Source organism: Cyprinus carpio, chromosome B3 (genome assembly GCF_018340385.1).
Source record: "Cyprinus carpio isolate SPL01 chromosome B3, ASM1834038v1, whole genome shotgun sequence".
Taxonomy (NCBI): Eukaryota; Metazoa; Chordata; class Actinopteri; order Cypriniformes; family Cyprinidae; genus Cyprinus; species Cyprinus carpio.
The window spans coordinates 29,264,778-29,286,383 of NC_056599.1; the positions used below are offsets into that span (position 1 = coordinate 29,264,778).

Here is a 21,606-nt window from a genome sequence, read left to right on the forward strand (position 1 = left end):
GCTTTTGTGTCTGTCTGTTTGTGAGTAGCTGAAGTTGCAGCTACTACTTTCGCATATTAATGCATCTTATATTGCTATCTTATACATATTATACCAGTATATTGCAGGAGAGCAAAGTGACTTCTGTTTTGGTAATTATAACTGTTCAGTGGGTGCTGAATGCAAAGGAACTGCTGTTAAATACTATTGGAATGAAACCTTTTAAATACATCTTTAAAATCACTTGTTTATAGTAATGGCACCAATCTTAAGTGGCTATTCAAGTTTACTTAATTCTATGTTATGTACTGTATACTTGTATTAATTGGTTGTTTAACAGATGTATGTCTAATTACTGGGTCATTAAAAATGACTTGCAAAAAGCTTTTAACTCCTCTCTATCTTGAGTTTACCATTTATTAATCAAAAGTGGCTTATTTCATGAGGACTAAAAGCAATACTATTTATTTATTTTTTTTCCTAATGTAACTTCAAGGAAAAAAAACTTGTCTTGCGCACAATTGAGCAGCATTTTCCTGTGAGCTCTTTCCACAACATTTTTAACATTGTAACACCAATGTGAGGGTTAAATATGTTTAAAAATACATTTGCAGTAAGTCTTAACTGTTTTACAAAATAGTAAGCAGCATGGTGATTTCCAACATTGATGATACTGAATAGTTGGAAGCTTGGTTTTTTATAACATTAATGAAAATGTATTCAATAAGAGAAGTTTTGTTTAACATAAGTGTTTTTTTATGATGTTGTTGCACTGATACCGACACTAAAATGTGTCACAGAAATGTCAAATAGTATGGTGATATTCATTTTGTATTCAGATTTTTAGGGGATTCTTGGGGATTTTTCATAACTGACGAGCCTTTTACCTTTTGATGTGAACATTGGGGTTTTAGTGATCAGATTTGACAGATGATCTCATATGGTGCGCATTTAACACCTACACAGTATGAACAATTTATTCTAGGTAAGACTAAAGAAAAACACTGCACCTGGATAGAATAAAAATCAACATTTGCTCTTAAAAATAAAGGTGCTTCACGATGCCATAGAAGAACCTTTTTGTCTAAATGGTTCCATGTCTAAACCTTTCGAGTGTTCACCTTTGTGGTGAAAGAACCTTTTGGCCATGCAGGGCTGTCATTTCTACAGCTGAGCATTCGGCCATGCAGGGCGTCAGACCAGAGGAGGGCATTGATGAGCTATTTTTTGTTTGTTGAAGGCTCTACACTAAAAAGGTTGATGGCTGTTGCATGGTCCTTAATAATGTTAGCTGCAACGTACAGTTCAGTTTGCAAGTCACATCTAATGTTTTAATGCATCTTACAATGTCTTTTATCAGCCGAGGGCACATTAATTTTATCATTTATATTACAAGAAATCAAATGGATTCTTGTTTTTGGTAATTATAACTATTCAGTGTACACTGAATGCAAAGGAACTGATTTTAATATTTAAATTATTTTCATTATTCATATTATATTATTTAAACATGCTCATTTTCTAAATTTACTTGTTGACTACTTAAAATAATAATCTTTATTTTTAAGAGTGAATTTACTTGTGAGCTACAGCTCATTGTTTGCACCCTATTCAAAGTTATAAGCATGCCTCAAATTTTTAATGTATCACATATTAGCAAAGATGCATACACATCTATTAAATGTTTAATAAGGAATGCACAGGACACAGAATAAGTGGCCTGGCCTTTGTCCTAGTCAGTCTAATGTTTTTTTTAATGCATCACACATTAGTTGACTCACATCACACAAAAAAAGAAGCACACAGACACACACACACACACAAGGTAAGCGAGGCATGTGGGTGGGTACTGGCCTTAAATATAATAATTTAATATTACTATGGTTAGTTTTATTTTTATTATTAGTAATATTGTTATTATTATTAGTTGTTGTAGTGCAGATGGCATTAGTATTGTTACTGCTAACTATACAATTACTGCAATTATTGTCATTCTCCCTTTTTGTGTTAAGTATTATTATTGTTGTTGTTGTTGTTATTATTGGTTGTTCTTACTATTACTTTTATAGAAATTCTTAGGTTGATATGCTTGCACACACACACACACACACCTGCTCGCTTACAGATGGGTTTTGTTGCCTGTTGTATGTATTAAGGTGTGTTTGACCTTGTATTTTGTATTGTGCACATGTGTACAGTGTGTGTAGTGCAAACTGTGAAAACGTTGTGTTTTGGGGCTTTGAAACATCTCTGCCTATTGCACATCAACGTCACAGGCTAGTTTTGACAAGCCAATAAAACACACCGAAACAACTGAGACATAAAGAGCTAAGGAGATAGTGGGTGTGGGTTCAAATATAATTTAACCATAAAAGTCACGCTACTTCTGTTCCGAGTCCTCGCGCCTCAGGGCGCGTGCGTTCAGTTAGTTTCCTGCACGAGTCAGTCAAGAGCGCGAGACACAGAGATAAGCTTTATACTTAAAGGCCAAACGAACTGACGGACACATGCAGGAGCAGCATGGGAAGGTCATACCTGGCTGTCAGGTAAGATACTTCACTGCAAACTCAAGCTGTGCTGGAGAGAGATTCACTGCGGTTTGTTGTTTAGATCGTATTTCTCAGTATAGGTGGATTTTTAGTTTCTGCATCTAATCAGTTGATTCAAGTTAGAGAGCTCATACATCATCGCAACGAAGATAAAACCCGTGTAAAAAGTAATGTCAAATTACTTACATGCACTTTGTCTACACATGTCTACTTGTAGTATGTAGGCCTTTTGCACACTTACATGTGTCATCAAGGCTGCTAACTTGGAGTTCAAAAATATATATAGGCCTATATAAAACGCCTGCCAGGAGAGTTTTGTTTGATATTTGGATTAATGTCATGATGGTAGCCTACTGTGTTTTATCATAGAATTATGTAAAATAACTGTTGCACAACTATTAACTTTTTACCACAACAAGAATAGCAATGTACAGTTAAGAACTGCCAGATTCACTAATCATTACTTTTATAAATAATTGCAACCGCATTTAAAAAAATAAATAATAATAATAATTCAAATATTTTTCTATTAATCTATTAGTATGCATTGCTTGAACGTCTGTTGTGAGATTTTTTTTTTCTCCCATTCGAAAATGAATCCCTCCCGAAACCTTGCTGCTTGTACAGGTTTATGTGGCCGTTAGCAGCACGAAAAACAAAACTTTTATTCAAATTCTGAAGGGATTAGCTATATTTAGCCTATAAAGTGCGTGAATATAGCCCTTACTTAATAATGACTAAAAAGGTGTCACTTCGGTACAAACTCACAAAGTTCCTTTTACAGTGAGACTGAATTCTAACGTGTTTATAGAATTCTAAAAGGTTGATTTGTTTTATTTTTTAAATGTATTATTATTGTACATTTTTATTTATTTTTTAAATTTCCTATATAGGCCTATCTGTTCTAGATCCAATGTAAACTATGCTTTGGTAATACATTGTAACAGTTGTCAGGCTAATAAAGCACACACTGAAATTAAAATTGGATTTGCGAGCATGCAGGGGTAAAAATCAAGCATTTAGAGGTGAGTGAACGCAAAGGCTGGTCACAATTGTGCAAGAAATCAACAGGTAGGCCCTATGTCTGTGATTTTCTGCATTGCTCAGTGCTATGAAAACACATTTTAAATAGAATCTTTTGATTCTTTCCAGAGCACAAACACAAAGGCACACAGAGCTTTTACAAAATCGGCAATATCCTACTATTGTCGTTTTAAGTTGGGGATGCTTTTGACACGTGAGAAAATGTATGTGTGGCGTGAGAAAAGTGTCAATGCTTTATAAACAGTCTATGGTCTCATGCTGAATATGTGAGAGTTGGCAGCCCTGCAGTATCTATCTATCATCTGGATCAGACTTTACTCTGCCCTCGATATGAAACCTGGGTAGTCAGGTTTAGTGGTCTATTTTTTTATGTAAGCTGGCTATATATATTTCTTTCAGTGGTAAATGCTAAAAGCGATGTAAAGAGAGAAGGCTGGTTGATGGCAGATATGAACGTGAGCATTAACAAGTCAATGATTGCACATGCAGGTGCACAAAAAGCGTATATATTTATATTTGCTTTAATATTCTGCAATATTAAAGAAATTGAAAACAGCAGTACATTTTGTGTATATTAATAGCCAATGCTGCTAACCTAATATATATTCATCTAGCCTATCATGTTGCTGTATTTGTGTGTAGTGTATTAAAAGTATTTAATCCCTTTATAACCTTTGCAAAACCTTTTTTTTTTTTTTTTTTCTTACAGAGTTGTTTTTGTCAAGCCAGCATCAACATTTGACAAGCCAATCATTATACCTATTTCTATAACATTATCCAGTTTATCTTCACAGTTGTTGTTCCAGGGTTAAAGGAAGTTACTGAATTTTGTCTCACAGTTTAGCTAAAACAAAGAGTGTTGCTGTTGGAAGTCACAGACTCTTTTTAACAGATCACTTAGCAGTTCATCATTTACCACCTTGTGAAGTGAAAAGCTCCATCTTTGTAAAAAACAATTCCATCATTCAGACTTATTTTTTCTTCAAACCATTCCTTCGGGCTAAAATATGAATTCTCTATCTGTAATCTTGTCGTCATGTCTGAATCAGGAGAGAAATATGCTCAGTTTAAGCACTGTTTACAATTAACTAATTGTCTGTGACTGAGAGAACAAAAGGGGATGGACTTTTTAACTTGAGCGAGCATTGTTATAGATTATGGATTTACAAACAAACAGCTTTTCATTTTACAAGATGTTAATTAATGGACAGATGGTCTTGTGGATTATTGTGATGTTTTTATCAGCTGTTTGGACTCTCATTCTGACGGCACCCATTCACTGCAGAGGATCCATTGGTGAGCAAGTGATGTAATTCTGATAAATTTCTCCAAATCTGTTTGAATGAACTCATCTACATCTTGGATGACCAGAGGGTGATAGCCTGTGACTTTGAAAGGCCCGAGATACATAATGTGCAAATATGTGAATGCAACCAAACACAGTGCAAACCCAGCTGTGACATTAGACACAGAGCTTGCATCGTACTTTTGTACTGTGTGGAGTTTGCATTGCCGTGTTGTAGAGGAGAAACAAAGAGTTTTTGAAAGTGAAACTGTTACGTGACCACAAGTTGTGCAAAAACCTCGGATGTTTTTAACAGTCTTGTGCATCGTTGTTACAAAAAGCTTCAGTTCATTCTTTGCATTTTCAGTGTTTTCTCTTTAACTGTCCGCTTTTCCCTTTCAGATCAACTGCTCTCGTGCTCAAGCAACAGTTTGAAGAGTGTCTTGAAAGTTAATTGACATTGCCATAAAACAAGTATAGACATTTGATCAGAATTTTTGTCCATTCAAAACAGATAATTTCACAGGCGTGACTCAGCAATGAAAGATGCAATATACAGATTTGTTTGCTGTTGTCCAGTTAACTTTGTCCCAAAGAAAACGCTGAGTATGTTTCAAATATTTAAAGCCACAAACTTCAGCAAATCCAGTAAATAATTGCTCATTGTATATACACATAGTACCTTTCAAACTCATAAGAAATTGTTGGATTGGCTATTTCAATTCATGTTTGCTATTTTGAAGTGCAGTATGCTTCAGTGAATGGATTGTGGGTGGCCTGTGGTGTTTTAAGTAACGCAAGAACAAATGTAAAGCATGTAGGACCACCTTGACAGTTTTCAGACAATCCACACCACTTTTTTGAAAGTGAAAAAACATTGAATTTTTGTAGAAATGAGTGCAGAAGCTCTTGTGGTTAGGAAACACTTGCTTTAAGCAAATAGCTCTGGATTAGTTTGCCATTTTTTATGAGCTGTTTGGTTTCTGCTTTATATGTCCGTATGCAGATGAAGCGGACTGGGTTTATACCCATTACAATTCAGATATGGCCACCTGATAAAATATTTGCATCATATTTATCAGTTATTTATCATCTTTCTCTTTCCTGTATTTGCATCGTTGGCCCTGCATGTAAGAACACACAGAGAAGGGTGTGTTTGTGGATTTCAATTGTGTAGTAAGTTGTACGTTGAAAATGTCATGTCGTCTGTAAGGAAGCTGAAGCTTGAGCAACATTGGACTTTCCAACAGGACAATGATATCAAGCATACTTCAGATTCCACCAAGGCCTGGTTGCAGAAGAAGTCCTGAAAGATTCTCCAGTGGCCTTCACAGTCAGCTGACTTGAAGCTTACAGAACATCTCTGGTGGGATTTGAAGAAGGTGGTTGAAGGCCAAACCAAAAATATTACTGATCTAGAGACTGTAGCTCATGAAGAATTAAGATTCCTCAGCAGTGCTGCCAGAACCTGGTGTCTGGCTATGCATCTGATTTGCTGCATAACAGCAAAAGGGTGCCCTGCTAAGACTAAAGATGCTTACCATGAAGGGGTTCAATAATTTTAAGAGTGCAGAGGTCATTAAAAGTTGAATTTTCTGTTGAATTTGGGGAAACCAATTGAAGCATTCGTTATGTTGAGCTGTTTCAGTTGTTTTTCAATTGCTATTTTCCCTTCAATTTCAATTCAAGTTTATTTATATAGCGCTTTTCACGATGCAAATCGTTGCAAGCAGCTTTACAGAAAATTAAAGTTTTTATATTATATTTAGTAATAGGTTATCAGTGCTTATCTCAAGTTGATGTCCATATAGCAGAAATGTACGCTAAAAATCAAGCAGTAAGTTAATGTCATGTAATCAAACAGACGGTGAACTCTTAACAGCAATGATTATATGTTGCGATCAAACTTATAGCATGTACTTAGTTTTGTATGTTGTCTGAGGGTTGGCATCACCTGAGGTCTTCTGAGGGGTTGGCATCATCTCTTCTCAGATGTTTGGTCATCTCAGGTCTTTGTAAGGACTGGACCCAGACAGAAGCTTCTGTAATTCCTAGTTACGGCAGAAACAGAGAAGGTAATAGAGAAAAATTAGCGTAGCTGCTGTTCCAACTAAGCAAAAAATGATGCGCTCAACCCAAGCAAAAGAATTTTAATGTGCGTTTGATTAGATGTAACTGAAGTACAAGGTTATAAGATGCATTATATGAATGCTTGGCCAAAGAGATGTCTTTAATCTAGATTTAAACAGAGAGAGTGTGTCTGAACCCCTAGGTATCCTAGGTACTACCAAAAGTCCAGAGTTTTGTGACCTTAGGGAGCGTGATGGATTGTAGCATGGTAGAAGACTACCGTAGTTAGATATGCAGGAGCAAAACCATTAAGGGCCTAATAAGTAAGTAGAAATATTTTGTAACTGATACGGAACTTAATAGGTAGCCAGTGCAGAGACTGTAAAATTGGGGTAATATGATCATATTTTCTTGACCTGGTAAGGACTCTAGGCGCTGCATTTTGGACTACCTTTAGCTTGTTTATTGAGGATGCAGGACAACCACCTAGCAGTGCATTACAATAGTCCAGTCTAGAGGTCATGGATGCATGAACTAGCCTTCCTGCATCGGAAACAGGTAACATGTTTCGTAGCTTGGCAATGTTTCTAAGATGGAAGAATGCTGTTTTTGTAACATGGGAAATGTGATTTTCAAAAGATAAGTTGCTATCTAATATAACACCCAGATTTGTGACTGTAGAGGAAGTAACAGTACATCCGTCTAGTTGCAAACTGTAATACAAGAGATTCTGTGTACTGTTTTTTGGTCCAATAAGTAATATCTCTGTCTTATCCAAATTTAATAGCAGAAAATTATTGGTCATCCAATCTTTTACATTTTTAACACACCCTGTTAGCTTAGATAATTTAGAAGTTTCAACTGGTCTCGTTGAGACGTTGAGTTGAATATCATCAGCATAACAGTGGAAACTTATCCCGTATTTTCTAATAATATTACCAAGGGGCAACATGTAAATTGAAAATAGCAGAGGACCTAGGACAGATCCTTGTGGCACTCTGTACTTTACTGGATTTAATTGAGATGATTCCCCGTTTAAATAGACAAAGTGATAGCGATCGGACAGGTAGGATCTAAACCCTCTTAAGGCCTTCCCTTGAATACCCGTATAGTCTTGTAATGGATCTATGAGTATGTCATGATCTATGGTGTCAAACGCAACACTAAGCTCAAGTAAAACTAGCAATGAGATGGTCTTAATAACTGCTAACTTGAATAGTTTTGGGACATGACCTAGAGATAACGACGAGTTAATAATATTGAGAGGCGGTTCTTCGGCTACAGGTAACAACTCTTTCAGTAATTTAGTGGGACAGTGAATGGATAATGGTAGCATAGTAATCCCAATAAGTGACAAAATAATGCAAACATTTTCCTATTTACATGTTGTGATCTGTATAGTCACAGTGTGTACAAATAACAAGGCTATATGAGACAGAGACCATTTTTAATCGTATAAATACTGGGAACTATATTCTCACTAGGCGTAGGAGCACAGCTAACGTTACTTGGGCGGAGTGGCTACTTGGGCGGAGTGATTAGCGCAGCACACGAGACGCCCTGTTGATGGTTCCGTAAACAAAACAAACGTGACTAACTAGCTAGACGTGACTCGTGATCATGGCTGACTTTGAGGAATTGTCAGACTCAGAGGAATTTTACTGTGTATCAAACCAAGATCCAGAACCATACAGTTTTGAGCCAGAATACACAGACGAGGAGTTACAAAGTGCCATAGAACACTCATCTCATCCTGATTAATAATTATCACAGAAAATGTATAAAGAATTATTACAGGAATTGATATATTTGAAATGCAATTTATTACAGCTGACCAAATACATTCAACAGCATATACTACAGTAATGTTAGATAATTGCATTACAATGAATGGGGAAAGTAATAGCACAAGGCAAATAGTTGTTGCACAATGAACCCACAGACAGTGACGTTAGCCTACTATTTCACAAAACATTTTCTCAAAAAAGAAAGAAAACTGCCCATCCCCCTACAATTCATTAGCAAGTTGAATGTATTAGTCCTGAGAGTTACATTTAGCGCCGCTCATTTGTTATTGAGCGACACAGTGTGTTCATGACAACACAATAATAACAATAAAGGGGATACACGGAGCCCCTATTCACTATATCACTATGCTACCATTATCCATTTACATCCAGTCTTTGTGCTAAGCTAGGCTAGCGGTGGGTGCGTCAAATAACACTTACAGAACGCACAGAAATGAAAAAGGTATGTATGGACTTATCTAACTCTGGGGGATACTGTGAATAAGCTAAAGTCCCAAAAAGTCGGAGTGTTCCTTTAATCTAGCCACTGTGCTAAATAAAAACCTTGGATTGTTTTGGTTATTTTCTATGAGTTCGTGGATATGCTCAACGCTGACAGTTTTTAGAGCCTGTCTATAGATGGACATACTGTTTTTCCATGCAATTCTAAAAACTTCCAAGTTAGTTTTTCTTCATTTGCTTTCAAGATTACGAGTTTCTTTCTTGAGAGAGTGGGTATTACTGTTGTACCATGGCCCAGTACATTTTTCTCTAACCTTTTTTAATTTAATGGGGGCAACAGCTTCTAATGTATTAGAGAAGAATAGTGTCCATATTGCTAGTAATTTCGTCTAATTCATGTGTATTTATGGAAAAAAAATTTTAAAAAAAAAATGCTAAGGTCAGTATTATTAGCCCTCAAATAAATAAAAAAATGCTAAGGTCAATATTATTAATAACGGTTTTTCAATGACTTGCCTAACTAGCCTAATTAACCTAGTTAATCCTCTAAACCTTTAAATTGCACTGTAAACTGAGGATTAGTATCTTGCAAAACGTCTAGTAAAATATGTACTGTCATTATGGCAAAGACACAAAAAAATTAGTTTAGACTTGAGATAAAGATTTGGTAATGCTCACAAAGGAGACGAATCATATATACATTTATCAAAGCATTTTCAAGTGTCAAGACCAGCCGTGAGAAGTATTCTCAAGAAGTTTGAAGAGACCCATTCAGTGGAGAACAGAGGCAGGAAGTGAAAGATTTCAAAAACTTTGTAAAGAAAACTATTGACAAAGGTTTCTAAAGACCTTAGAAAAACTGCCAAGAATGACTTAGTCAAGTCTGGGATTTATGTCTCAACGAAGACGGACACTAGAGGCCCAGACAGGAATGGACTGCGAGGTTGCAGACCAAGAAAAACTCCTCTTTTGAAGACACTTTCAAGCTAGACTGAAGTTTGAAGGACAACCTAGAGAAAAGCTATTAATACTAGAAATGTGTCCTTTGGTCATATGAGACGAAAACAGAGCTCTTTGGCCATAGAGATGTTGCCTATGTTTGGAGAAAGAAGGGTCAGATGCTCAACACAAAGAACACCGTTTCCAGAGTGAAACATGGAGGAGGGAGTATAATGCTGTGGGGATGTTTCAGTGCATTTGGAACTGGGAATCTCATCAAGGTCAAAGGAATCATGAAAACGAAAGACTACAAGAAGACTTTGAAAGACAACCTCAGGCAATCTGCAACAAAACATGGTTTGGGTCGACATTTTTTTTTCTTGCATGATGGTGGAGAATAATTCATTTTTTCTTGTGTAGTTATATCTAAATGTGAGAAGTGTGAGTGTTTGACTGGCCTGCTCAAAACCCAGACTTGAATCTAATAGAAAATCTGTGGGGCTCACTGAAGACCAGAGTCCAGGCAAGGAGACCAACAAATCTGGAGGAGCTTGAGAGATTTGCTAAGGAGGAATGGGTTGCGACTCCTCAGGAGACATGAAACTTGTTGAGAACTACAACAAATGACTAAAGGCTGTTATCAAGCAAAAGGAATACACCATTGACTATTAAAATCACAGGGCTAATAATTTTGACCTGTAGACTTTTTTTATTCTTGGTTATAATTTTGTTTCTATTTGTATTACAAAATTCCAAACTTCCTAAATAAACTAATATGTTTAGAAATGCTGTGTTGATGTATGTATGGGTGTGTGTGTGTGTCTGTGTGTGTGTGTGTATAACCAAACATAGCTTTGTTTGGATGGTGATGCTGCCCCTAAAAACTACCAACAGTGTTTCCAATGAAGTGAATTAGGTGTGTGTGTTTGTGTGTGTGTGTGTGTGAAAGAGAAAAACTGTAATCCTCTTTCTCTGTTGAGCACTACAGTATAGCAAAGGAGGTTGCTGGTGTGCTGCATCTGTGTGTGTGTTTTAATCCTCTTTCTCTGTTGAGCACTACAGTATAGCAAAGGAGGTTGCTGGTGTGCTGCATCTGAAGAGCTTATAAGAACGGATTGACTATATTATTGTTTTATGTAAAGGTTGTTGTCAATCTGCAGGCTCCTTAACCCATCCATTTGTGAACTGCACATGAGAGTCCAAGTGACTTGTAGCTTCGGAACTGTTCTGAAGTGAAGCTCACGAAAACAAACATGTTACCGAATGATATCCTGTGGTAGCGAATCCAAACCGGTAGGCCGATGGCTAACTGGCTCAAGGACTCATCTCTGTGCCAATCACAACAGGATTTTGGCCAGCCTGACCAATCAGAGCAGAGTAGGCTTTGAGGAAGGGAGGGGCTTGTTCCGAACTTGTTTCTGCTGAAACGAATCATTTCCTAATCATTGGCCCAAATGACTCTAAATATTAAATGTATATTCTGAGAAAAATTACAATGTTTTCTGACAATTAGATAATCAAAAATGCATTTAAACCTGATGTAGAGGACTCCAATACAATATTGGGACACTTTATAATATCTGACATGTTATTTGATCTTTGTTATTTTTAATATGTTTATAATTATTTGTTTATTTTATTCTTCACAGCGCATTAATGTTTACAAACACAACTTGTGATTTTAATAATGCAGAAGTAAATGCTGAAATTAACATGAACTAAGATTAATGGTGCAATGGTGTGGAAATATTGTCTTCAGTTTATGAACCTAGAATTATGTTATTTATATATGTTAACTAATGTAATTAAATGTATGAACCTTATTGAAGAATGACTGGCCGCAGATGAGAGCATTAAGTCATCCTGTGATACACTGTTTCTGCGCAGCGCAGATGAGGCATTAAGTGCATTGCACTGCGACCAACTTAACATTTTACAGAGTGTAATGTAGTTTTTCAAGATCAGTTTTAATCGTGTAAATGTTATTAGTTATTTTTTATTTGAATATCAATGTTATCATCAATACCGGTATATCATGTATCATCTAGTTTGATGGTTTGATGGTTTGCTTCTTTGATTTTTAATTATTTTTTTATTTTTTTTGTGTGACTGATATATTATAATATGAATTATTAATATGAATTAATATTTATAATAAAATTAATTGTACTATTTATTTTAAAATATTGACTTAAATGTGCATTAAAATATTTATTTTAAAATATTGACTTAAATGTGCATTAAAAATTATATATATATATATATATATATATAAATATTTATATATTATATATATATATATATATATATATATAATATATATATATATTTAAATTTATTTCAATATATATAAAATACATTTTTATGTATTTCAAATTTTATTTCAAAATCAATTGTAATTTATGTAATATTTTCTTTATTTACCCTGTGGACGTGGTCACTCCAACTCCTTCTCCATTACCTTCTCCATTACTTAATCTGCTAAAAAGAGCTTTGTAACAATAGCTTTGGGATGTGTTTTAAGCTCAGTTATTTGTCCTGAGTCACACCTTTACCAGTAGCATTATGTTGCCCCACCTGTATTTCATGAGTCATGACCAAAACTAGACCTTCAGTCAGAAGTTAAACAGGGGGGTCAGGATACATGACACGGTCACAAGCTCAGACAAGCACAAACTACGCCCATGCTTACATCCCTTGAATGTAACTTTGTGATGCAACATGTTGTTTTAGAGGGATGGTTCTTATCAGACTGGCAGTATGCTGGCAGGCCATGAATATAAATGGTAAAATCACTGTTTTGTGGTTTCAAGAGACTGGAAACGAGCAGAATGGTTTTAATAGGGTAAAGTCAGGTAAGCTATATCATTTTGTTTTAAATTGTCCTCTAGACAAATAGACATGACATGGGTTAAATTAATACACGCAAAACAAAATTCAAATCGTAAAATTAAAGGATCATTATTATTAGTAGTATTAAATATAGAATTGTTAGAACTTATGGCTGCCGTTTTTTTTTTAAATATTGTGTGTGTGTGTACATATATATATATAATAGGGTAAATATATATATGGAAATATATATATATATAATATTATATATATATATATATATATTTAGTTAATAATTTTGGAAAGCAGCCATGACTGGAAAGCAGCCATAATCTATAATCTTTTAGTTAATAATTGACAACAAATATGATTTATCATGTGTTCAAACTCTGACCTTCGTACCATTTAAAGCCATTATTTGACATGATGTTTATTTTGTAAGTTTACCTACTTATAAAGAAATGAAGGGTCGGTCATTTTTATGGTAGGTTTATTTTAATGTACAGAAAAAACACATTATATAAAGGTAATACATTTATTTGCATTTCAGTGAGTGAAAAAGTATTTGATCCCCAAGCAAAACATGACTTAGTACTTGGTGCAGAAACCCTTGTTGGCACAGAAGTAAGACATTTCTTGTAGTTGGTCACCAGGTTTGCACACATCTCAGGAGGGATTTTGATCCACTCCTCTTTACAGATCCTCTCGAAATCCTTAAGGTTTCGTTTGGCAACTTGAAGTTTCAGCTCCCTCCACAGATTTTCTATAGGATTGAGGTCTGGAGACTTGCTAGGCCACTTCATGACCTTAATGTTCTTCTTCTTGAGCCACTTCTTGTCACCATGGCAGTATGTTTTAGGTCATTATCATGCTGGAAGATGATTTTTATCTTCAGTGTTCTGGCTGAAGGAAGGAGGTTCTCGTCCAAGATTTTACAGTACATGCCCCGTTCATTTGCCCCTTAATGCAGTGAAGTCGTCCTGTACCATTAGCAGAAAAACAGCCTCAAAGCATAATGTTTCCACCTCCATGCTTGCTGTAGGGATGGTGTTCTTGGGGTCACAGTCAGCATTTATCTCCCTCCAAACATGGGAGTCAAGTTAATGCCAAAGAGCTCAATTTTGGTCTCTTGTGACCACAGCACTTTCTCCCAAGCCTTCTCTGAATCATTTAGATGTTCTTTGGCAAACTTTAAACGGGCCTGTACATGTGTCTTCTTGAGCAGTGGGACCTTCCGGCCGCTGCAGGATTTCAGTCCATTGCGGCTTAGTGTGTTACCAATGTTTTGCTTGGTGACTGTGGTCTCAAGTGCCTTAAGATCATTAAAAAGCTCCTCCCGTGTGGTTCGGGGCTGATCCCTGACCTTTCTCATGATCATCCTTACCCCATGGGGCAAGATCTTGCACGGAGCTCCACACAGAGTTGGAGAATTGATGGTTGTTTTGTATTTCTTCCATTTCTGAATAATCGCACAAACAGTTGTCTCTTGTAGCCCATTACAGCCTTGTGCAGATCTACAGTCTTTGGTCTTGCCCATGGTGGTGGGAGAGGTCGGAATAGAAGATACAGATTGTGTGGACAGGTGTCTTTTTCACACCTTACGAGCTGACATTAGGAGTAACTTCTTAAAGTGGCAGGACTAATCTGTGTTCGCATGGGTACATACATAACATATCTGTGGGAGCCAGAATTCTTGCTGGTTGGTAGAGGATTAAATACTTATTTCACTCACTGAAATCCAAATCAATTTCTAACCTTTATATAATCTGTTTTTTCAGGATTTTTTGGTCGGTATTCTGTCTCTATCCATTAAAATAAACCTACCATAAAAATAACAGACCCTTAATTTCTTTGTAAGTGGGCAAACTTACAAAATTAGCAGGGGATAAAATAAGTATTTTCCCCACTGTAAGGATATAATTTGTAGTTCAGCAGTAGATTCTGTTTGTCCTGTTCAATATTAACGCTGGGAGGTGAGAAAACAGGTGATAAGAGAAAAATTGAGCTCACGTCAGGTCAATTATTCACTGAGCCTCTCTCAGTGTCCTGTCAGAGAGGTATTGTATTACCATTGATAAAAGCAGCTTTGTACCTTTGGGATGTTTTTTAAGCTCAGTTATATGTCACACCTTAACCAGCAACAAAAACACTTATAGTTTTTTTGTTTATATTTTGAATTTGATTTTATTTTTATATTTCCTGCTTTGATTTTAGTTAAATTTTAGTTTCAGCAATTTTGTTGTGCTTTTTGTCATTTTTTTTTTTTTTTTCATTTATATATTTATATATATATATATATATATATATATATATTATATATATATATATATATTAAATGTTATAGTTTTAGTTACTTTTAATACTTCCAAGTTAAACGAAATGAAAACAATAAATGTTGCAGTGACAGCTAGCTGAAATAAAATAGGCTTTTTAGATTTTATTTCAGTTGATTTTAATTTTAAATAATGAAAAAGTTTTTTATGGTTTTAGTTACTGGTAAAAACATTGGTTCTTGCCTGGTTTTCAACATCTGTGTTTCTTCTTCCCTTTTTCAATTCATTTAATTTCCTCTTTTTTTTATGTAACATGTTGTAGCAGTAAAACCGTTTCCTTGATTGTTCTTGTCTCCACCCAGGTCCATTTGTTTCAAAGTTTTTGTTTTGGGTGGAAACATTTGCTTATTATATTCTGCAACATTACATGTATGAACACATTAAAGAGAGTTTCAAAAGAAATTATATTGTCATTTACTCACCCTCATGTTATTTCAAACATGTATCAATGTCTTTCTTCTGCTGACAAAAGAAGATATTCTGAAAAATGTGTTATTTCTTCATTACTATGTAAGTCAATAGGTGCATCCCAAATAGTGTACTTATGCACTATTCTATGATGTTTATTAGTATAAATAGTGCGAGTAGTGTGTTCACACTGAAAATTCCAAAAATAAAAAGTGCACTTTAATCACCCGGATGATGCACTTAAATAACTGAAAAAAATTAAGTGTGGAATGTTGGACACTTCGTGCACTCAACTGTCGCAGCTTTAATTACATTACGAAGGAGGAGGGGCTACCAGACTTCGATTATGAATGAAATAATTTATTTAGGTTTATTTTGTCATTAATTATAGGATTATGATATTATGAGTGGATTTTGCATAAGTACATAGTGTGTAAGTGCGTAGTGTATAGTGCGTCATTTGGGACGCAGCTAATGACTACCAGCAACTGTTTACTTATTAACAATCTTCAGAATATCTTCTTTTGTGTTCAACAAAAGAAAGAAACTCATACAGTTTTGGAACAGATTGAAGCTGAGTAAATGACGACAGTATTTTCATTTTTGGGTGAACTATCTCTAAGTAAAAACTATGTTGATAGACACCATTAACATGTCATAGATATAAGAAAGCTTACAAAGGTCTCAACAATAAGTGCTTGTTTTGCTGGCCTGCTCAGTTTTTTCTTTTTTTACTCGCTCTGTACTTTTTGTTGACCCCACCATGACAAAAAAATGTAGTTTAATATTAAATTATTGTTGCCTCTTTCATTAAAACACAATGGATTTTTCATATATGTTAATCAATATAAAAACAAAAAGTCAAATATGACTGTTAATAAAGTTAATATTTTATAATAAAATATTGTTATATCTACATTGTGCAATAATAGTTTGAATTTTCACAGCTATATTGCTACTCTGTAAACGTCTGTATGGATAAGTGTCTTGTCTGCTAACAAAGATTATGCTGGCCTTTTTTTTACTTGCTTTGCAAATTTTCCCTGACCCCCTCCATGAAAAAAACACACATATTTATATACTTTTAATACTTTGTTAAATTATTGCTGTATTTTACATTAAAATAATTTTAATGAATTTTTCATATTATTTAAGATAAAGATAATGAAAAAGTCCATACATATTTTTAATTGTTTATTATTATAAAATCTATATTTTTAAAATATTGTTGCATTTACACTGTGCAATAATAGTTAGAATTATTACAGTTGTAATGTAACTCCAAAAACTTATATGCACTGAAAAACAAATTATATTTTTTTTTAAGGTAAGTGGTTGCAAACTATTTATTTTAGCTACATTTAAAAATAAAAACATGTTGAAAGTTAGGCAACTAAATTTGTTTATTTAAAGGTAGCTAAAATCAATTGATTGCAACCACTTACCTCAAATATTTAGTGTGGTTAAGTTTCTTGTCTGCTAACAAAGTTTGTAGGTTCAGTCGGGGTGACCATAAACTGTGTAGTTACTGAGATTTTAGTCCTGCTTGATCACCATCTAATCACTAAACCATGCATTGCCCCTGGGATGCTGTTCCAACAAATAAGTTTCAGTGACCAGTAAAAACAGTCTTTACAGTCAGTAGGAGCTGTTATTTTTGGCTCTCAACAACTCCCACAGTTACTGTAACTAACATAAAGATTACCAAAGAGTTTTGAATAATATGGTGTTCATGTTTGATGAACATGTCTATCAAAATTCACCATTCCAGTCTGCTTAATGCTAACCAAACTGCAAGCTAATCAGATAAAATATCTTTGGATTTGCATCTTTTACTTCATAGTGTATTGTTATCAGCTTGCGCACACAATGCAAACTGTTCACACAGAGCTTGACTCAGTTTGCTAGTCTTTTCCCATGTTTGCTAATGTTGCACAACACTGCTAATCTATTCATGGACTGAGACAAAAACACCTCAGTAAGAGAGAAGAATATCATTAAGGACTAAATCGTATTAAATCATCTCTAAACAACTCCCGTGATCCACTGCAAAAAGAGATCGCTAAGTGTCTTCGCGTTAGCTTGCCGCTATCGAATTAGCTGTTATTTTGAACTGAGAGGACACTCAGACAGCCAGACGATTTAGAGTGACACGCTTATGTTTTACATTAACAGAGTTTTCTCTGTGTTACAGGATGAGAATAAGAAGGCATAAAGTCTTTCTGCTGTGCTTACTGGGGATTTGTGTCATTTCCTTCCTTCATTACTACAAAGCCCTGCACAATATTCTACTGCTGCAGGAGCTCTCCGCTCCTTCCACCCATCTGAAGTCTTTGAAGATCTTGATCAATGATATCTTCTGGAATTTTCCGACTGCTGACTTCCACCCCCAGCAAAACTCGCACAAACACAGCCACCTGAAGGTAGAGCCAATGAGGGTCAAAAGGGAACGTCTCGAGGTCTAAGGGTTTCAGTATGACCTCTTAGTCTTTTACCTGTCCTGAAAACTCATTGGGTTTTGGGCCAGGTTTTAATGCATAACTTGGAGTTTGTGTTGAGTTTTAAATGTAACGTCTTTTACACAGAAACCAAGCAATTTTGTCTTAGGCCTTAAAATTTGACAATAACAGTTGGGCCACATAGTCTTGTTTACAGACTTTAGCTTATGCCCAAGAGCATAAAAAAGCTATATATATCTTCTGCATAAGCTGAAGTCTGAGAATAAGACCATGTGACCCAACCGTTATGATTTAAAAAAAATGCTTAACAATACATTTTTGCACACTTACAGAATAAAGCTCACTTGGGACAGAGTGTTAAAAGTGAAAAATACAAATTGATTGAACATTTTTACTTCAGGTCTATACATTTAAGTTACAACATTTGAAACTTATACCACACTTAATATTTGTTTTTATTTAATTGTTTGTTTGAAAGGAATCGTCATATTTTAGATTTGGGTGTGCCAGTAATTGACAGAAAAACTAATAATATAAAAGTGTCATAACTAATACAGAAATGTCACTTTTTCATACCAAAGATGAATGAAACTGTATTGATAAAGCTCTTCTTTTCCACCAAACAGGTCAGTGTTGACTTAGATGTGATCCTGCCAGATCCTTCAGATAGGAAAATTCATGAACGTACTTTTGTACTCCGTGATGATCCCTCAGTCTTTTTCATCCACACCAAATCTGGAGCAGTGTGCTTCGGAGAGGGGACAGATATGACTGCCTCTGCATCTCACCGCAGGTTACTGCAACATCACAGAGAAATCAGCCCCAAAGATAAAGCAATCAACGCAGACAAGAAGGTGGTTCAGTGTCCCTGCCGGCAGGGTTGGCACGGCCCTCACTGTGGCATCCCTACCATTGTGTATCATTCCAATCTCCCGTTCAAGTCAAAAGTAACACCCAGAAAAGTTCCACGTCGGGTCATCAATGCCATCAACATCAACCACGAGTTTGACCTACTACACGCTCGATTCCACGAACTTGGAGATGTCGTGGATGTGTTTTTGGTCTGCGAATCCAATTTCACTGCATACGGTGAATCAAGAGCTCTTTTATTCCGGGAGCAGATCGTAAATGGAACGTTTGACTACATAAAGCACAAAATCCTGTACATATTCCTGGACCATTTTCCTGATGGCGGTCGTGCAGACGGCTGGATCGTGGATGATTACCTCCGCACGTATTTAACCAAAAACGGAATGTCGAGGCTTGAGGGCCTCAAAGCAGATGATGTTTTTCTCATCAATGATGCGGATGAAATTCCTGCTCGAGATGGAATTCTTTTCCTCAAGCTCTACGACGGCTGGAGGGAACCGGTCGGGATCCACATGCGCAAATCCCTATACGGATTCTACTGGAGGCAGTTCGGAACGCTGAATGTTTTATCTGCTTGCACGGCAGCTATGCTCTTTAAGGTTTACAAGGGTGATGGCATTTATCTCCGGCGCCGGTCCTATTATTCCATGTCGGGATTCCGGGAATACGAGAACTCCACGGGACGCATTCTGATGCCATGGGCCATAGGAAGTCCAGTTCACTATGCTGGGTGGCACTGTTCTTGGTGTTTTAAACCAGAAGGAATTTATTATAAACTCATATCGGCCCAAAATGGAGACTTCCCACGTTGGGGCGATTACAGCGAGAAACGGAAGATGAGTTATATTAAAAAGTTAATACAGACAGGGGGTTGGTTTGATGGATCTGCTCCAAAATACCCACCCTCAAACCCCAAAGAGCATATGTATGCTCCCAAATTCCTACTGGACAATTATGAAAAATATCGCCATTTGCTTGAGAACCCATATGCAACAGAGAAATGAAGACATTAAGAGAAATGGGTCAGTTTAAAATGGGCAGCTTAATAACTGTAAGTGAGAAGTGAAACTGAATGATAGTTAGGAGTTTCACAGCCTTTTGTGGTCCGTGATTCAGTTTTTAAGTTTCACAGTTGATATGAATTCCCACCACATCACAGACAGACCATAACAACATAATAGAATACCAACATGTTTTACTATTTAATCAGATTTGTTGCTTTAGATTCTCTATCAAGAACTATAGCAAGTGATTTATAAAATTGTTTTTATGGTTTAAAAACAGTTACAATTAATGAGATTATTCTCCATACACACCATCTGGTGACACCAAGGTGCCTATACCCAACGTGGTTTTACTCATGTTTCTACGAAAAGATCTCCAAACGTAATCATAGTAATGTATGAAAATATTTGCACTTAAATGGACTTGATTTGATATGTTTATATATTGAAATGTTTACTCCATATGAATGATATGCACTATATTGGCTAAAACTGCTATGATGGTCGGTGCCGATAGCCTCATGGGCAGCGACATATAGCGCCGTTGCGCTGCGGGCGTCCCGAGTTCGAATCCCAGCTCATAGACCTGTACCGATCCCAACCCCCTCTCTCTCTCCCACTTCGCTTTCTGTCGTCACACTGTCCTATCTAATATAAAGGCAAGATCGTCAAAAAGCATATTTTGTAAAAAAATAAAAAAATAATAATAATAAAAAAAATAAAAACCTAATGGTTTCTGTATTTCTAAAGGAGATCTGCAGAGAGTATTACAGTCATATTGGGATTAATGCATTATTTGCATTAAAGTGTTAATATAAAAATGAAAATTTGCTCGTGCAAAGATCTTAAAAGTTTCAAAGGTCTGATACGTTGACTAAAACAACAAAAAACTATGTGCATAGATTACCGTTGCATCATATAGTGGTAATGCTATCTTACAAGTGTATATTTTTTATCTACACTGGAAGAATATATATTTTAAATGTCTATTTCACCTTATTTCCCAGTAAAAATAAACAAGATAAATAATATAAAAAAATACAAAAATAATATAATGATATACTAAACAGTATGTTAAGACTTATTTTCAGAGAATATACCTTAAATCTTTTATTATATTATTATTATTATTATTTACCTTGCTGGCAAATAGTTTTTTCTCATTTTATAGTTTGTTAGATTTATGCTTAAAACAAATTAAAAACAAAAAAAAACAAAAAAAAAACTTAAAGAAATTTTGTGAAAACAGGTGTTATCTTTCAACACAGGGCTGCACGATAAATCGAAATGGAATTGAGATCGCGATTCGACAGAAGCTGCGATTGTCATGCGTATTTTTGAGTAGAGCACGGTTCTGTGATCAGTAGTAAATCTCCATCCAAAGGCCAGAGGGAGCACTCGAATTGAAAATCCAAATACGCCTGGCAGAAGAAACTAGGAAATGCCTATAGTGGTAGCTGGATAAACAGAAGATTTAAAGGGTTCATATGATGCTGCTAAAAAGAATATTATTTTGTGTATTTGGTGTAATGAAATGTGTTTATGCGGTTTAAGGTTTAAAAAAAACATTATTTTCCACATACTG

General features: G+C 35.5%; 1 protein-coding gene across 1 annotated transcript; it reads left to right on the plus strand.

Moving 5' to 3' along the window:
* Positions 1–2,345: 2,345 nt before the first annotated feature.
* On the plus strand, positions 2,346–21,606 carry mgat3a (beta-1,4-mannosyl-glycoprotein 4-beta-N-acetylglucosaminyltransferase a). The gene is made up of 3 exons (XM_042720637.1): positions 2,346–2,525; positions 17,883–18,111; positions 18,774–21,606. Exons 1-3 carry the CDS (start codon positions 2,500–2,502, stop codon positions 20,019–20,021), a joined length of 1,503 nt encoding a protein of 500 aa, XP_042576571.1. The 5' UTR covers positions 2,346–2,499; the 3' UTR covers positions 20,022–21,606.